The sequence below is a fragment of the Cyprinus carpio genome, chromosome A17 (genome assembly GCF_018340385.1).
Source record: "Cyprinus carpio isolate SPL01 chromosome A17, ASM1834038v1, whole genome shotgun sequence".
In the NCBI taxonomy this organism is placed as follows: domain Eukaryota; kingdom Metazoa; phylum Chordata; class Actinopteri; order Cypriniformes; family Cyprinidae; genus Cyprinus; species Cyprinus carpio.
The window spans coordinates 17,948,095-17,967,216 of NC_056588.1; the positions used below are offsets into that span (position 1 = coordinate 17,948,095).

A 19,122-nucleotide genomic window follows, 5' to 3' on the forward strand; every position below is an offset into this window, starting at 1 on the left:
CAGAGCTTTACGGCAGAAGCCTTGAGCTTGCATTCCTTGGGCGGCATGCAGCAAAGTTTGGTCAGAGAGAGAGAAACTGACCTCTTTTTGGAGTCCTATCTGAAGTCCAGGCAGTCTCAACATCATGGGTGCACTGTGATCAACTCACAGTGTGTCAGAAAGAACTTCCAGAAGAGCTTATGCTTTGTGATGCTTTGATATCCCTCCCAAAAATGATCTTGTGAGTATCATCTTTCAAAGAGTGTAGAAGCTTGCAGAATTGTCCCAAGTCACTACAGTTTTACTATAGTACCAGTAACTGTGGGATAATGAATGAAACTTTGGTTAGCATTTACATTTTTGCAAGAGTAAGGCTGACCACATTACAGACAGGATAAATGCTTTTCTCTGTTCAGCTCTCTTCATCAGCTCGTTCATTTAATATTAAGTTTGCCACTGTGCAGTTACAGCCTAAGTACACATGTTGCTGACGTATGATTTATTCCATCCAATTTAGTTTAATTGTTTTTTAGTGAAAAGAGTTTCTTGAAGTCTCACATGTTGCTTCTTAATTGGATCTTCCTGTGAACTGCTGTTCTCTGTGGCTGCAAGCGGCAGAATGAGACTGGAGCCTCTCCTTCCTGTGGGGTCTCCAGAGACGCCTCAGTGGAGGGAAACCAGCCCCGTCCTTCTCCTTCCCACTCCTTCCCTTTAGAAGCCAGCTGCCCCTCCCTGCACTTCTCTCTGTGCATGTGGGAATATACTTTGTTTTTTCTAGTGGCTAAAAGATTGCTGGTTGTCTCTGGAGGAACATGTTTATGTCCATGTTTGAAGAAAAAACAAAACACAGAGGGCTGAGAGCAGAATGGAGAAGTGGATCAGGCCTCGGAGCAGAATAGATAAAGATGGGTAATGGAAGCCAGCTGTTTTGAGGGCAAGGTTGGATCACATCCTGAATGCGTTACTGGGTATTGGATTAAACCGCATCTAAACCAACCTTAATGCTATAAACATTGCAATCTACACTTTTGTAAGATATTAACAAAACAACTTTTTGTGAGTGAATCCTTCTTTTGAGTTAGTTCTTTTTAATGAATCAGTTGAAACCAATTCACCAAATCAGTTGTTGACTGGATGGAGGCAGATCTTAATATGAGCTTGCAGTGATTGTAAGAAAGGGACAGGGTTTGCAGACTAAATAATTGGAAAAGTATGGCATAAAAAAATAATAGGTCCAAAAAAAAAAAAAAAAATGGACGTGTTTTCACGCATGCCCAAAAGATGCATGGACGAACTGCTCCCAGTAGATCAGTAACATACATTTAGAAAACACACAATGTAAATTTCTATTTCAGGCTGACTTGAGTGAAAATGTATGCAGACTCTTGTAGTAAAAGTAAATAGTACACTGTATAAAAAGATATTTTAGTAGTTTTAAAGGTGCTGTATGTAGGATTGATACCGAGTGGTTGTACTAGGTGTTGCAGCTCAAATTCAAAATATCGGAGAGGGTTTTTTTCACTCGGCCCCTCCTCCTCAGACTTGACGCACACGCAGGTTGCCAGATTGACGACACCAACAGGAACGAGTGCACTTGATGATGAATGAAATGAAATATGCTGTGTTTTACGCCAACTGGCAACCAGGGTGCTGAAATACAATTGGGTAAACTGACAGCGGGCAGGTTTCACAAACCAAAACAGAGACCGACATTAGGGCCGGGAACGCACATTTTCAAAGGAGAATAACTGACTGTAGCATTGTTTTTCAGATAAACAAGTATGTTAACTTAGCATGTTTCTTCAATATATGCAAACATATTGTGGTATTTTTATGCTTTAGTAGAGTCAAAAACTTACAAACAGCACCTTTAAATAAAAAACATTGGAGTGTGTTTTAAAAGAAAATACTATTTCAGTCTTTGTACTTTAGAATTTCACATTTCTTGAGTAAAATGGTTTCAAAGTAAAAAATTTTAAACAATAATAAGTGAATCCTTCCTAATGAGAGAAAAAATCCCCATCCAGGCGCTCACATAAATGTTACTATTTCAAAAGTCATTATTCGAAGAGCTACTGTACATTAAAAGCACCTATTAGTATAGTAAAAATGATGTTTTCCATGATATATGCTCTTTAAATCATTTCAATTAATTTAATTTTTCTAGGGTTTTCACAGCTTGAAGTAATGACATTGTTTGAGAGTTTGAGTGAGGTGACAGACATTAAACAAAAGATGAGAATGTAGAGTAGATGAAGGCTTTTAGCTGCAGCCCCTCTCTTGCCAGCAGCACAGCTGCTTTAGTAAATTATTTTTCACAGATTGCGCTGAGAGGACGTCATTGGTCCAGAGCTGGAGCACAATGCTGGTTTTCTTTTCCAAGTGAAGTCAGCTTTGTGTTTTTTACCCTCCCTCTTTCTCTTTATCACTCTCTCTCTCTCCCCTCCCTCTTTTTCTTTTGGATACATGCATGACTTTATTATACTCTTGGTATTTCTAGGTTTCTGTGTCAGTGGCATGAAGAAAATCTCCACAAAACGTCTTTTCACACTGACTGACCACATAAAATCAATTATTTTCAATGACGCACAAATGAACGTGTTAGTTAATACTTTTATTCAGCATGTATAAATGCATTTATAATGTTCTTCTGAACTTTATATTTATCAAAGATCCTGAAAGAAAATCATGATTTCTTATTAAGCAGCATACATTTTAAAATGTATTGTTTCTTGAGCAACAAATCATCATATTAGAATGATTTCTGAAGGATCATGTGACACTGAAGACTGGAGTAATGATGATGAAAACTCCACTGGTTTTGTCTCTCTCTTTTTTTTTTTATCCTGTAGTTTAGCCTTTCACTGGCTCCATTAATTGCAGCAACAGTTGGTGTCTTGGAATTCCTGTTCAAACTCCAGTCCAATCTCTCTCTCTCTCTCTCACTCGTTCTTTCACTTTTTTTTCTTCTGTAGGCTGTTTCTGTGTAGCCCTCAGAATCCCCTGACCTCTTTCCCTCCCCTTTCAGATTTGACCCACAAACGAGAAACGAGTTTAACCCCTGCCAATCAGCTCTATGTCTTTCTCCAGCCCTTTAACTCGCATGCAGCTAAAAACAGGATCTCAGAATCATAACATGAAACTATCACCAAGTCTAGCCATTTTTACTGTCGCTTTTGATCAATTTAATGTTGAATAAAAGTGTTAATTTCTTTTAAAGCGATATGGCCCATCTCGTACCGTCTTAAACCCGGTATGATAGAGTGCATTTTGTATACTTTTTTTAATATTGACTTTTTGATTTAAATTGTTTTGTTCATATTTGTGTGATTCCTCAAGTCTCTGCAATGTAAACCATGTGTTTAAGTATTTTTGTCCCTGTACTGTATATGCAAGAGGAACTGACGTATTAGTCTGTGGTTTGGGACGGCCCTTGGCTTGGATGGGCTTCAGTTGGGGCTCCCCATGAGATCTCCCAAGAAACTGAGTTTTTCAGAGGAGGCTATTGAGAAGAGCCTCTCCCCACTGTAGCGCTTCACACACTGATTACAGGCCTTAAGATTTTTAAGTGGGAGTATAAAGCACTAACAGTTTCTTAATGAGTTTCTCTTCTCCTTTCGTATCTATCCCTCTTTTCTGCTTGCATAATTCATCCTGAAGCATCCTGCTTTCTGCCTTTCTTTTACTACGTCGTTGACTGTGGCATTTAAACTCCAAGACTGAACCCACAATAGCGTTGTTTGTTATTGAAAGACATCATCTTCCTTTCCACTGCCCCACTTTTGGATTTGCCCCTCCCTGACCGAGCATCTCATCAAAGGGTTCTTTGGGATCATGTAACCCGAAGCACTAAGCTTCTGGACAACTTCCTGTCCAGAATCAACTCTATATTCAGCTTTCCTCTTGCATTGTGACCAAAAGTCCAGTTGTTTTTGTTTGTGGTATGAGGAGGGGAAAGGAGGAAAGCAAACATCAGATGCTTTTGTCCAAGGTTTCCTATGGCTATACACATGCGCACATTCATAATTACATGCACAAACATAAAAACGGTGGCGATTTAATTCCATTATGGTAAAAGTTTTGATGATGATGATTATAATTGTTGTTGTTAGTAGTAGTACTATATTTAGTAATATAATTCTTTATTCATATTGTATTATTATTGTTGTTGTTTGGTTATATTGAGTGGTTTCTATAAAACCAATGTGAATGTGCGTTCTCTTTTGCGCACACAAAAGGAGATATTTAGCACAATGTCCAAGCTGCTCTTTTACCATAAAATTATGCATTTATAGTTGTTGTTGCCATCCACTTTCATTGTGTCAATTTTGCATTCAGATTTTTATTTTTCATTGTTGATCTCGATTTTATATTTAAAAAATGTTTATTATTTATTACTTCTATTACATGCACTATACCATTCAAAAGTTTGGGAACGGTAAATCTTTTTTTTTTTATGTTTTTGAAAGAAGCCTCTTCTGTTCACCAAGATGGCATTTATTTGATCAAAATACTCATGGGGTGACTTAATTAGATTTTTGGCTAAAGCTGATGATGATGATGATTATTATTGTTGTTAGTAGTAGTATATTTAGTAGTATAATTCTTCATTAATTTTAATAAAGAAAAAAATTATTGTTTTGTTGTATGGTCATATTGAGTGGTTTCTGTGTGACAACTGAAGTGGAAAGAGATTTTGTTTTTAAACTGCTTTTCTTGCTTTTAGTCCACCGATCAAGCATGAAAAATTGTCTGCGACCTTCAACTACACTGAGCATTATTGAAAGATTTTTGAACATTGTTTTTGTGTATTAATATTTACAAGGTAAAAAGGTTATGAGTCTCACAACTCTCACTATGTTGCTGAAGTCTGTCATAATTGATAATTTCATAACTGATAAAAGTTTTCTCATGCGTATGGGCATGTTACATTGTGGCATATTAAAGGTAAGCATTTTTGATGGTGCTCCTAAATGTTTTAAAACTGAAGTGAAACATTTTTTGCTTTTAGTGAAGTCAGATTATTATATTGCTGTTTAGTGCAAATCTATTGCTGTTATATTGCTTTTGTTAGAGAGTGCTCTGGCTGAAGTCCAGTGGTGACAGGGAGAGCAAATTAAAAGAAAGTGCTGTGACAGTGAAAAGCATCTTATGTGAGCGGAGTTCAGTGTAGAGTGAGTTAAGATAGACTCCTCTAACAAGCTCCCTCACCGATTCTTTCAAGCTGAAGAAGCTCGGAGCTCAGACTAATTAGAGTGAGACAGCATCCCAATTAGCCTCTACTGACACCCTACACAGAGACCGCAACAGCCCCAGGACTCTTCTCATCTCAGCCAAATACATACCTGGGTTACAATACCCAGAGAGAGTCTCTTGTTATGTTGACTCATTGGGTTTTCAATGGACATGAAGGTCAAGTTACTATCTCTCTGTCCCACACCTGTAGTACACAATAAGAAAGATAGTCTTTTATGGGTTTAGTTTTTGTAATGCTTTTGCAAGTTCATGAAGATAGACAAAGGTGTGTGAAAAACAAATGTTTGGCAGTTGGGCATTAACCTGTTGTTTTTTGCTATAAATACCTCCTTTAATAGTTGGCATGAGGGCAAGGCTGCTTGAAGAATACATTAGAGTGCAATTTACTGGCCAGTCTTATAGCTTTAGATTTTGCTTTGTTTCCCTTGTGTTAGCCGTTAAACATTATTATAGTGTGTACATGCTTTTTCATTGAGATGTACATTACCTCTTTTATTACTCATCTACACAGCTATTCTACTATAATAGGAGTTGTTTTCTTACATGTCCAGGGTGTCAGTCTTAAAGGCATAGTTCACCCCAAAATGAAATTTCTGTCATTTACTCACCCTCATGTTGTTTCAAACCTTTATTATTTTCTGTGAAACATAAACGAAGGAATCTGAATAATGTAAAGTTACAATGAATGGGAAATGGAGCTTGCAAGATTTAAAAAATTAAATGACCATAAAAGAGTCCATGTGTTTAATTCACAATAATCCTCCCTTCCAGTGGTCAGATTTGTGAATTAATCATTCATACAAGTTTTGTGAAATGAGAAAAATTCTCACAAATTGTGATTAATGATGAAAAGTGGGCAATTGAACTCATGCTTTTCAGTGTGTTGTGTTCTCAAGTGATACATTAAAACAGATGTAATCATATTCTTTGGGAATGAACTGCCTTTCAATATTTTAGCTGAACAAATTTTACATTTTGCTACTCTAGCATAATTTTTGCTCACGATGAAGTGTCCACACTAAGTGCACGAAAGAGATGCTGACACAGTCAAAAAGCTGTGTTTTCAAAATATTGGAAAAGCGAATTAAACGTTACAGTTTTGGTTAGTGGTTTCGGCCCTCCAAAATAATTTTGCATAAAACCGAAAGGTTTTTTTTTTTTTTTTGCTGTTTTAGCCGAATAGTTTTGCTTTATTTTATTTTTGGTGCATTTTTGCGTGTTTAGATAGTTTTTTGAGAGTTTTTTGATAACTTTGCACTTGTCAGGCACTTGTCTAGGCCTTGTTTAAGTGTAGATTAAGTGTAGGGTAAATGCCAGCATAGTGGAACATTCTTTCAACTTGATTTCGTTAAGGGTACACAGGGTTCAATAATTCTAAAGAAAAATAGACTGAATGAAGAGAAAGAGGGAAATAAAACAGTCCAAGTGGGGCTGCTGAGAGAGCAGTAGGTCTCTGTGTTTTCATTTCTCCTCTTCTTACACTGAGAGCAGCAGAAGTCTGATCTCCACACACTCTGAGAATCTCAGGCCAACACAGACGCAGCACATCCTCTTTGCTCTAAACATGCACAAACATATGCAGATATCCTTCAGAGAACAGGCTCGCTCTCTTTCTCTCAATTAAACATGGATCAACAGTCATGCTCTCTCAACGAACCCATTCAAAGAGAACCAGAATGTCATCTGTGTGTCAGAACATCTTAATATCATTGCAGGTTTTTCTTCAGAAAACGTAAAAAAAAAACGACTTGGAGATTAAATAAAAAAATAAAGCATGCTTTTCTTAAAAAAAAAGTTCAGGTTTTGAAAAATTAGTCTGCAAGCATGTATCAAAATTGTGCTTTCTCCTCCTCTAGGTGTTTCAGGACCTGGGTGTGTGTGTCCTGTCTGGGGCTTCGGAGGGGTATAACGTGTGTCTATTTGCATATGGACAGACGGGCTCAGGGAAAACATACACCATGATGGGAACTCCAGTGAGTAACAGTACTTGTATGAGATAAAGTCATTGGAGAAGCATTATTTCAACCTAAATATTATGTGTCCTCTTTATCTGTCCAGGACTCCATTGGACTGACACCAAGGATCTGTCAAGTAAGTCACTGGCATTTATTTTTGGGTGAGCTGTCCCTGTAATAATGATATTTTTTTTTACCATCTGTCTTATTTATTTTTTTTTGTTGGTGTTGTTTATATATGTGTTTTTTCTTAATAAGTATGTCTTTTTTTTGTTGTTTATTGGGTGTTTTTTTTTGTTGAGTTGAATCTGCAGATGGACAGAGCAGTAGAGTTGAAATAAGGTGAGAAGGAAACCCTTCGTTTCTTTTTCTTTGACTCTTTCGCAACAGAATCAGCAAGCTTGTCCTGTGAATGAAGTATGTCTGTAAGCAAAAGCAAATCACAACCTCGTTTTCCCTCTCAGTTTTTTAGAGATCTATAATGAGCGTGTGCGTGATCTGCTGAGAGGTGCGGAGCAGAAGAAGCCAGCACCCCTGAGGGTTCGAGAACACCCAGAGAAGGGGCCCTATGTGCAGGGTGAGTGTTCACAAAAGCAAACTTCAAATGGCCTTCATGCTGATTTTGTATGATTTTGTTATGATCTCAGATTGTGCAGAGAGTAGCCAGCATGTACGATTGTATCTGCTCCTCCTCTTTCTTTTGCCCTCTCTCTCTTCTTGTTCAACATCCAGTCATTGTGTATTAGGAGAAAGCCCAGTGCAGCAAAGGAAGTGACCTCACTTCCATGTGGCTGCTAGAAGCTGAGTAGAGAGGCACTGTGTATTGATCAAGCTGTTTTTCTCACACATGTAAACACAGTGACCTCAAAAAGTATTTGAACACTTGGGACACTTAAAATGTATGAACTGTTTTTTTTATTGTTGCACTACATAAAGAAAAATATACCTTTTCTCATTCAATTATTCAACCATTTTGTTCATTACTGACAGATTAACAACCAGTTGGACAACCAGAAAGTGTCCAAATACTAAAATACATCATAGAACTTAAGACCTAACAACTAAATGTTTCATGTAAATGTGTTGTGGTCACTGTGTGGACGACTGGGACCAAACTCAGGCCCAATTACACTCTAAAAGACCAATTAGTAAATGTTTTAGCACCACAGGCCGCTTTACATACTAAAAGATGATTTAGCATCATCTCTTCCTGATTTTGTTCCTTTTACAAGGACATTTCTATTTTCTAGTGTCTGTGACTCAAATCGTGGAAAGGATGATGATGCTATTATGTGTTTATCATAGGTCTTTCTCAGCATGTAGTGACTGAATACAAACAAGCAGTGGATCTGCTTGAGGAAGGCATTGCTAACCGCATCACAGCCGCTACACACGTCCATGATGCTAGCAGTCGATCCCATGCCATCTTTACCATTCAGTACACACAGGTTTGAATCACACTTAGTTCACAGCAACTGAAAATCTCTCATCAGTCTTTTAATCACAAACTGCCTTAGACTACATTAGTTATGAAACGAAATGGCTGCTAGTCACACTAGATATTTTGCTTTATTATCCATGTGCCAAAAATATTATGAAATCACCTTTACAATACTGCTTTTGTACAGTTTGGGGTCAGTACGTATATGCTTTTATTCAGCAAAGAAGAAATTGATTGAATAGAACAAATTTTAAACATTTATAATGTTACAAAAGATTTCTGTTTCTAATAAATGCTGTTCTTTTGAACATTTTATTCATGCTAGAATCCTGAAAAAATAATTACAGCTTCCACAAAAATCAACATTTTTGATTTTTATGTTTTCAACATAGATAATAATAAGAAATGTGCATATCCATCATGAGAATAAATGGCATTTTAAATTGTTAAATGGTAATAATATTTTAAAATATTACCGTTTTTACTGTCTTCACTGTATTTATCAAATAAAGACTTCTTTCAAAAACATTTAAATAAACTTACCAGCCCCAAACTTTTAAACGCTAGAGTATATTCTTGATAAAATGGAGTTTTCTTTTTATAGGCTATTCTAGAAAATAACCTTCCATCAGAAATAGTGAGCAAGATCAACTTGGTGGACCTGGCTGGCAGGTTAGTGTCTTTGTTTGAGCTTAAACCAAAGTCTCCTCCTAGTTTAGAATCACTGACATGAAACAATGGTATATGGCCAAGTTGCCCTCTAGTGGTTGGTCACATAATGGTGAACAGTGAAGGGCTAGCTTGACTTGAAATATCACTCTTTGTGCTGTGACAGTGAACGAGCCGACCCTCAATACTGCAGAGACAGAATAACAGAAGGCGCCAACATCAACAAATCTCTTGTCACCCTTGGCATCGTCATCTCCGCTCTTGGTAGGCACTGGCCTTCTGTACTCTTGTTATCCTCTCTTCTCTTCTTTGTCATCACATTGCTTTGTTTTTCTAGCCCAGAACTCTCAGATGTTCAGCAGCAGTCAGAGCATTAACAGTGTGCTCAGTGAGGGTGAAGGGAGCACTGTGTGGAGCCAGTCCAGCTCTCTGTCAGGCAGCGGGCGCAGACAATGCTTCATTCCCTACAGGGACTCTGTCCTCACTTGGCTACTCAAAGACAGTCTGGGCGGCAACTCCAAAACCATCATGATTGCAAGTAAGTCATTCAGAGTGATATTTGCTGTTTGTTGCATCGGTTTCGGTGCTAGTGGAATTGATTCAGAGATTAATTTTCCTCCAGCTGTCTCACCATCAAGCAGCAGCTACAATGAGACTCTAAGCACCCTCCGCTATGCAGCTCACGCCAGGAACATCGTCAACAAGCCAAGAGTCAATGAGGTGTGTCCAAATGTCTGTAGAACTTGCTGTACCAACATTAACGGAAAATGATGTTTATCAAACTAAAACCAAACTTCTTGTTTTACCTTAGGACGCCAATGTGAGGTTGATCAGAGAACTGCGAGAGGAAATTGATCGTCTGAAAAGCATGCTGCTGAGTTTTGAAATGGTATCAGACTTTAACAGCTCGACCTGACTAACTGCAACACACGTTTTGAGTTTCACTGTCAAGTAATTGCACCACCGTTTCAAGCCATTTAGAACATATATCTGAAGTTTACTAATGAGCTATATGCAGTTTGAATTTGACAAATGAGATTTCAATGTGGGCAGGACTACTTTGCACCATCAACAGTAACAGAAACCAAGTCTTGTTGTCCTGTGCTCTTTACTGTTGCAGCTGGTTAGGATTAAAGGGGTCATATGACGTTGCTAAAAAAGAACACTATTTTGTGTATTTGGTGTAATTAAATGTTTTTATGTGGTTTAAAGTTAAAAAAACACAATATTTTCCACATACTGTACATTATTGTTTCTCCTCTATGCCCTGCCTTTCTGAAACGCATAGTTTTTTACAAAGCTCATTGTTCTGAAAATCAAAGATTGGTCTGATTGGTCAGCTATCCAGTGCAATGTGATTGGCCGAATACATCAAGTCGGAAATGTTGTTGCCCGAAATGTTACGCCTATGCCGTGCCCCGGCGCCACGAGACAAAACCAATAAAAACCCATTATAAACGAGGCATTTTGTTGCATCCAGTGGAGACATAATTATGGATTATAATGACTTATACTGTCTTTTTTACGCGCATGTTTTGCGTATTGCGCTGCGTAAACATAAAATCGGAGAAACAACAAACAACAAGCGCTACTCTACACTGCTTAAAACTCATGTTTAAATCATCAGTGGCAAATTCTTTAAATATGAAAACATACTTACAGGCTGTGAGTCAGAACAACAGGCATTGTAGGCTACTCTCACAGGATCAGGAAACAGTCCTCCATAAAATTTGCTGCACACATCTGAATATTTGAGTTGAACTGTTCTGGAACAATGTTGTAAATACAACTTAACCACTGATTTATAGTTGTGTCCTCTTTTGGAAGACCAAACAAAGTAGTTTCGCTTTTGCAACAAAACACAAAGCGTCTCCACGACATGGCGGCAGCGGCAGCAAAAGCGAGAATCAAAGTTACACCTTCTTTGTTTGCGTGAACATTTGGGTGGGTCTGGTTAGAACATGTTCTTTCAAGGCTATTGATTTCCACATTTATATAAGTTAAAAGTTGTGCTGTCTGATAATTGTCTTTTCCATCCACAGCAGAGGAACCCCAGTCCATCTCTCAGTGATGAGAGAGAAGGGAGCTTGTCTGATATAGTCCTACAGAATGAACTGAAGGTTAGTTCACCTTCTTGAAACACTGGAGTCTGATAATAATTCTGAGCTAGTTCTGTATGAGCTCTTATTTATGCACCCTGCTGGTTAAAAATTTTAGGCCGATAAGATTTTTTGTTTTTGAAAAAAGTACTTTATGCTCACCAAGGCTGCATTTCATATCTTGAAATGTGACTTTATATATCATGATTGCGGCTTGGTTATTTTAATCTCACAATTACAACTGCTCATACTTGCATCTATATCTTGCAGTTGCAGCTTTCTTGTTATTTTGACTTCATATCTCACAATGTGACTTAAAATCTTGTAATTTTTGCTCTTTATCTTACAATAGCAACATACTGTAATTTAATGTAAATGCAACTTTATATCATGCAACTGCAACTGTGACACATACATTTGTATTATGATTCTCATAATTAAGACTTAATTCTGATAATTCTTATAATTATGTTAAAAATTAATATATTCTTATAATTATAAAATTCTATATAATCACCAGCCATTACTTGTCTTCAGTGTCATGTGATCCTTCGGGAATCGTTCTGATATGCTGCTTAATATTTTTGTGGAACATTTTTCAGAATTCTTTGATGATTAAAAAGTTAAAAGAAAAAGTTAAAAGAAAAGAATTTCATTTATTTGAAATTAAAATCTTTTGTGTCATTATAAATGTCTTTCACTTTTGATCAATTTGTCATGCATCATTTTTGAATAAAAGTGTTAAATAAAAGAAATGAAAAATACTGACCCCAGACTTCTGAACAGTAGTTTACTATTATGAGCAATTCTCTAAAATTGCAGTGTAGGATTTCTCAAGACAACTCCTTTTGTTTTTTACAGAAATCTGTTTTTCTTCTGTTTTTGTATTTACAGTTAACTTTTCACTGGCTAATTTTCAGTCGCTCATGTTTCCTCTGCAGGTGGAGCAGCTGACTAAAGACTGGTCTGACAGTTGGTATGATAAGCGAGCCCTGTTGGAGCACTACAGTGTGGACATTAACCAGGACAGAGCAGGAGTTCTCATTCACTCGCTCTTGCCCCACCTCATCGCTCTAGAGCCAGACGTCCTCAGCACAGGGGTCACCATCTACCACCTTCAGGTAGAATTATTCAGCTAGTTATACACAATACATTGCTTTTTCCTGTAACATGCATATAGCTTTCAGCTACAGTAGTCTTCTCTCTCTTTCAGGTCATTAACCAATGATTCTTTCTCTTTTCCCTCCAGTAGATTCTCCCTTCATTTCTCTTCTGTCTTTTCTACTCTTGTTCTGTGTACAAAACTCTTGAGATACCTCTCACAGGAAGGTAAAACAGCCCAGAGCTTTGGTCATACGGTCCAGACATTCCCCCCTCTTCTTTTCACTTTCCTCTTTCGTATTTTTGTGATGGTGCAGGAACAGTTACTCAGTGGTGTTTACATAAATTAGTGCAAAGAAGTTGATCTTGAAAGCCCGTAAAAGGCTCAAGGCTGTGCAATTTCAGCAGCTTCCTAGCTTTAAAAAAGCTAAATCCACCTGGGAGTGATTGTGTGCCCATGTGTCCGGGCTTATATAAGCAAGCATTTTATCCTTCATTACAGTAGACAAATCCCTTGCTTGGCTTTGAAGTGTATAAGGAATAAAAAATAAGACATGGAAGAAGAAAATGTTTGGTTTTGGAAAGTGGCATATACTATATCTTCACATTGACTCCTATTAATGTTTGATTTATTTTGGTACTACAGGAAGGGGTGACAAGAACCGGGCCTCAGGATGACAATCTGAAAGAGCCTCACATAGGTATCTCATATTCATCTCAGCATCTTTAAGTATTATGGTCCTATAGAGTGCTGCAGGGATGACATTTTTTTTTTGTTGGCCTAAACCCAGAAACGAATGAGCAATTTAAGCACTACCAGTTCCAACGTCCCAAAATCAATGGGTTTTTGGAATGGGCGTTTGGTTAAATGCCTGAAATAAGGTCTGTGGTTAACACAAGCTCATGTCAAAGATGGAAACTCATCTACTTGCTAGTCTGCTTTCACAGCCTTGTTGTGTTTATAATCACGCTCTTGCAAATGATTCTAACTCAAATTTTCAGTCTGAAAGTCAGAAGTGGTCTGGTATACAGTACATCTCAATTGCAGCATAATGTATATTAATTTGAGATGTGTGTTAAGACCAGTATGTTAAAGGCCTGTTTGGTAATGTATTTGTTTTAAGTGGACAGCAGTGATTAACTTGCACCTCAACCCCTCAGTCTTGCCAGAAGGTTCCACCTGCGAGATTGAGAATAAGAACGGGGTGGTGACTCTGAAGCCAGTCTCGGGGAACATCTGCATGGTCAATGAAAGAGAGATCAAGGAGCCCTGCAGACTTGCACAAGGTAAATGCAGTGTGCAGAAAACAAGCCACTATACCCATTTCATGTAAGCAAAAACAAAATAAGCAAAACAAAATTATGTATTTACATCTGTGGATATTGGGAGTATATAGATGTATTATTGTGTCTCTATTCTCCTCAGGTGCAGTGATTACCTTAGCAGGACTCCATAAGTTCAGGTTCAACCACCCTGCAGAGGCAGCTGTTCTGAGGGAGAGAAGACGGGTACAGTCTTTGCTTTGCACTGCATACTGTATATCCACTAAAATAACCTTTAGTTCAGGAAAAATGAGTAGCATCATTTATTTGTGAATGCCACTTGTTTTGATATTTTGCATCTAGTACTATGACATTCAGACATTTTTAAGTGTGACTTATGTTTTAGGTCTTTTAAGTTGTCAGGAGAGACTTTTTAAAGGGTTTATTCACCCTTCATTTACTCATTAAACATTATGATTAAACATCATTGTTACATACCAGAATAATTTTTTTATCATATGAAGATGCACAAATGCAAATGAAATGCACAAAATTTAGATTTGACTGAAATGGCTTGAATTTAGTTTTTTATCTATGCAGATCAGTGATGGAGGTCTGGTCTACAACGCTACAGAGCTCAACTCACCCAGTTCTGACGCCGGGTAAATGTTTTGTTTATTTAAGAGCAATACAATTTCAGACCATAGGTATACTGTACAAGTTCATGGTGTTTGCAAATGTTGAAGTGATAATGAGCCCTCTGGAGAAAATTGTTATAGAATTTACCTTGTGTTGCTTGGTTACTATTGTGAGTATGCAGACAACAAAAGAAATGAGGGATGGAAGTATATTAGTTTGTTTGTTGTGTTATTGTAGTCCATTATTTCATTAAAAAAATTTTTAGTTTCTAATTTTGCAGAAGTAGTCATATTTCTGGTTGGCTAGTTTATCATCCTCTTTAGTGTATGAGTTTGCATTTGTTGTGTGCTCAGGGTTGCAGGAGCAGGTTGTCATGAGAATAGCAATGGGACGGCTCCCAGACAGCGACTAGAGGAGCAGCAGTGGTACATAGAGTGTCTACGAGAGGAGATTCAGATGGAGCAGAAAAGAGCAGAGAGAGATCTGGAAAGAGAGCAGGCCCGTCTCCGACAGCAGCACACTGAGAGTGAGTACAAAACACATTGAGTTGTACTAATCTCTCCTAAAATGTAGGCTTTCAAGTAATGGATAAAGACATTGATTATATTTTACACACTTCATGCTGAGATATTTTTATTTTGGATATTATTTTGACAGCACATACAGTAAATATTTCACATAGCTTTAGACAGAGCTTAAAACAAATGAGTATTGCATACCTGAAAAAAAGAAATTGTCCTATCTAATTATCCTATTCAATTCTAAAGCCTTACGTGCATCTAAACTGGTTTCTTTTGCATCTACAGTCAAGCAGTGGATCTTGCAAGAAAAGCAACGGCTTGAAGCCCACAGGGAAAAGGGAACACTGGAGTCAGGGGTTCAGACAGATCCCATACTTCATAGTGGTTTATCAAGTCAGATGACTGAGGAAGGCAGTGCTGAAAGAGTCCCACCATCGACTTTAATGGGTGACTGGAAAAGAGTGGTGCAGGAGGAACTGCTGAAGCACCATGCATTGCGCAGAGCTGAGAATCGCATGCGCCGCAAAAGGTTACATTACCAACTGGAGAAGATTGCACGAAAGCGCCATCTGTTGGAGGTGAAGCGAGAGCTGCAGAGGCTAGAAAATGAGTTTCTACAAGGGGGCGATGAAGCCTCATCTCCAGACGTGGGGTACCCCTCAAAGTCCAGGGGACGTCCCATGACTTTACGAAGGCATTCATTTTCTGCTGATCTGCTGTCCCGATTGTACCCCCAGCACACTCCTATTTTCAGGTGGGTATAAACCATATGAATAACTAACATGGGATCTCAATCACTAACCATGTGTGGACACAAATTTGTGTGTGTAACCTGGGTCTGTATAAAAGGCTTTTGTTGTGTTTGAACTGGTTTTGAGGATTGGAATTGCTCCAGGATCTTGCTGCAGGCGAAAGCTTGTCTATAGAGAATGTCATGTGTTTGCTGAGAGTGATGAAAGCCTAAAGAAAGGGTTGTGTGGAAAGCCACTTATAATACTTCAGATTTATTAACATTAGAACAAAGTTAAGAACAAATCCAAGTGTGTACAGTACATACGTGTTAGGTAGACATTTTTTTCATGAGATGTTCTCCCTTGTATGTGAATATGAATAAAATAATGAAATTTTTAGTGAATGAGACCCACTGTGCATGTTTTTGAGTTTACCTGGTCTAAAGAATGAAGTAGTAAATCTTACCGAACAAGGTCTTATTCATGTTTAGATGACATACTGTAGTACACAATGAACAGTGGATTGTTTTTACTTTAAAAAAAATAAATATATATTTTTCTCCAACAGCCAGTTCCTCAAAAGGAATAGATCTTCTGAGTTTACAACATCTCTAGCTTGCTTTGCTCGTGCCACTAAATGGGAATCTGATGAATGTCTCCAAGATCAAAAGTTTAGAAGACGTTCCAATACAATGCCCTCAAGATATGACCAAGGATCCTCAAGTTGGGCCAGTTTTTCAAACAGCATCAAAAGTCCCATAAAAGATGCAAGTTCAGCTGAAGCTACAAAATTACAAACTGCTTCCTCAAGGTTGATAGTCAAGAAAAGCACAAGTGACCAAGACAAGAATTGTCAGGATTCAAACACCAAAGCCACTAGAAAAGTATTACCAATAATAAAACAGAAAAGTCCTGTGAAGGGAGCAAAGACTTTATCTCAAGGTGGAAATAAAGGTTTAGAGACCATCCGCAAGGTTTTTTCCAACTCCGTTGGCTTTGGGATCAGAACTGCTTTGGGAAAAGTTTTCCGCAAGCCACCACCAGGTTCATGGGGACATAGAAGTGTGAAATCTGTGAAGAAAGCAACAAGTCAGCTTAATGAGAAATCAAACCATGCCAAGACTCTGAAAGACTTTGAGAGAAAACAGGAAAAGTGTCCTATCAGGCCGACAGTGTCTTATGAAAGTTTGGAGAAGCTTAACTCACTAAAATATAAGCAACAGAGACACTGGCGTAGTGCAGAAGTTTTAACAAACACCAAGCCATGGGTTGCAGTGCAAAAAGAAACAGCTAGATGGGTGGAACATGGAGGTTGGGAGGATCCCAACAGATCTTCAGATTGTGATAGTATTTTCTCACTGGATTCACTGTCATCAGCTTATGCTACAGCTCTGGCTGAGCAACTTCAGCTGGAGGAATGTGATTCCAGTGACGCTGAGAGTGAAGACAGTCAGATGTCTCAAGATTCTCTTGTTATGGAGAGCAGCGGGAAGCATATGACTGCCAGACCAGTGCTGAGGTTTAAAAAAGTTCCAAGCCACTTAACCACCCCTACAGTACCAGCTTCATGCAGCTCTCAGGCAATCGACAATAAAGAGGGGATGAGAATATCCAAAGATGTACCTGCAGAGGTTTTCTGGAGCCTTAATGGTAGTCAGAAGTCGAAAACTGAGAACAGCCCAGGCATGGCTAAAGAGCCTTCACACTTCTCTGGTCTAGCGTCTGAATCTAGACCCTGTAGCGTTGCAAGTATCAGAGACACAGAGAATCCACTTGCTCTTACTGATGCTTGGTCATCTACTGATGCAGCAGACAGTCCTAGAATCATCATGCCTTCAGGACACTTGCTCAAACAGGATCCACACACACTTATAGAGAGCAGTAGATGCCAAAGCTCTACTAGTCTGGATCTGTCAGACAACATGATTGTCTCAGAAAGCCAGAGCTCACCTTGTTCTGACTCCACTCAGGATGAAAATACAACACTTGAAGAACAAAACAGCACATCCTTTGAAAATACCCTGTTGTTAGAGAATGATCTCAATTTTATCCCAGAACAGGAGATGGATTTTAAGGAACGGACTACCAGTGCAGAACCATGTACAACTCAGACAGTCTGTGATTCTACAGATACCAGTTCAAATGGGTTAGCACATCCAAATAAACCAACCACTGGAAATGAACCACTGAATCCCACTGTGATTAAAGCACTGCTGATCAACTCGTGTTCCAACGATGGTGAGATCTCAGCAAGTAACACTTGCTTCCCAGTTAACTCTAGTAGGGAAGATTCACATGTTAGAGAGGACCCATCATCATATCCAATACACCCTGCAGATTGTTCTCTGAAGTCAAACATAAACCTGACAATGGGTTATCAGGTTTCAAGATGCGACAATGCCAGAGATCCAGAGGTTAAGAACTCTAAAGCAGTGCAGATTATAAACGAATCGCACAGCACTTTAAGCACTGACAATGGCACAATCACTGGAAACTATGATGAAGAAAATAAGTATTTCTATACAAAACAGTGCACAGAAATGGCTTTTACAACAGATACCAAAAAATATGCATTGACAATGGAACAATTAGAGAAGCAAGATGTAGTAGTTAATAGATTTGGCACAGATGGTGAACACTTTGGGAATGAGGCACTCACTGGAACATGCGAAATGAAAGACTCTCACACAGGCTTTGTGGGAAATGTGAAACTTCCAAAGAAAAGCAATGAAGATGTTTCAGACACTGAGACAGCACTTTTAAATATAGATCAGGAACAGTTGTCTGCTTGTTCAACTATTAATGGAGAATCTGTAAAAAATACATCTCTTTTGGAAAACTGGCTAACAGCTGATACGATGGAAAACTCTGATAAAGAGCTAGAAGACAAAAAAATAAAAAATGCACCATTAGCCAGGGATGATCACAAGACTTTAATCGGCAAAGATCACATTAATACTTTTAGAAATGACAGCAGTGTATGCGATAGTGGGCTTACACAAACAAATTGCACTAGCCTGAAATCCTTGAGGAGTTCAGAGATTGAAAACATTATAGACAACAGTAAAGAGGATAGAAAAGATGCATGCAAGATTATGGAGGGAGAGGCCAACAACCGATATTTTCAAATGAGCGACTCAGCAATTAATGATAAAATATCAGAGGTGGTGAAAGAACATTTTATGACGTCTCTAAGAGAAGACTGTAGTGAAGAGCAAGAGTCAAACACAAAGAAAGAAAACACTTCTTTAGAAAAAGTGCATGATTTTAAGTTCAAAACAAACAAACATGAATTTGGTAACAAAAGTACTCGGGCTGCAGTACTTTTGTGTAAATCAGAGATTAACACTGACAACTCTACTGTACACTTGCAGAACAGTGATTCGCAAACAGAATTAAGAGATGAATATTGTAATGTAGAATTGGAGGAATTTTGTTCGAGAAAATAATTAATGCGTTTTTTTAATT

General features: G+C 38.2%; 1 protein-coding gene across 1 annotated transcript; it reads left to right on the forward strand.

Moving 5' to 3' along the window:
- The first annotated feature begins 7,473 nt into the window (after positions 1–7,473).
- LOC109109411 (stAR-related lipid transfer protein 9-like) lies at positions 7,474–19,103 on the forward strand. The gene is made up of 17 exons (XM_042773398.1): positions 7,474–7,532; positions 7,655–7,767; positions 8,496–8,638; positions 9,236–9,303; positions 9,467–9,564; positions 9,638–9,838; positions 9,923–10,020; positions 10,112–10,189; positions 11,343–11,420; positions 12,341–12,520; positions 13,147–13,201; positions 13,662–13,787; positions 13,927–14,009; positions 14,364–14,425; positions 14,756–14,928; positions 15,209–15,677; positions 16,223–19,103. Exons 6-17 carry the CDS (start codon positions 9,652–9,654, stop codon positions 19,101–19,103), a joined length of 4,470 nt encoding a protein of 1,489 aa, XP_042629332.1. The 5' UTR covers positions 7,474–7,532; positions 7,655–7,767; positions 8,496–8,638; positions 9,236–9,303; positions 9,467–9,564; positions 9,638–9,651.
- Positions 19,104–19,122: the final 19 nt, after the last annotated feature.

Bases quoted from the DNA above. Each gene is read 5' to 3' on its own strand.
- LOC109109411 (XM_042773398.1), top strand. From the start codon at position 9,652: ATGTTCAGCAGCAGTCAGAGCATTAACAGTGTGCTCAGTGAGGGTGAA. The intron at 13,788-13,926 runs GTAAATGCAGTG...TATTCTCCTCAG, and splicing joins GCCCTGCAGACTTGCACAAG to GTGCAGTGATTACCTTAGCA. The intron at 15,678-16,222 runs GTGGGTATAAAC...TTTCTCCAACAG, and splicing joins CAGCACACTCCTATTTTCAG to CCAGTTCCTCAAAAGGAATA.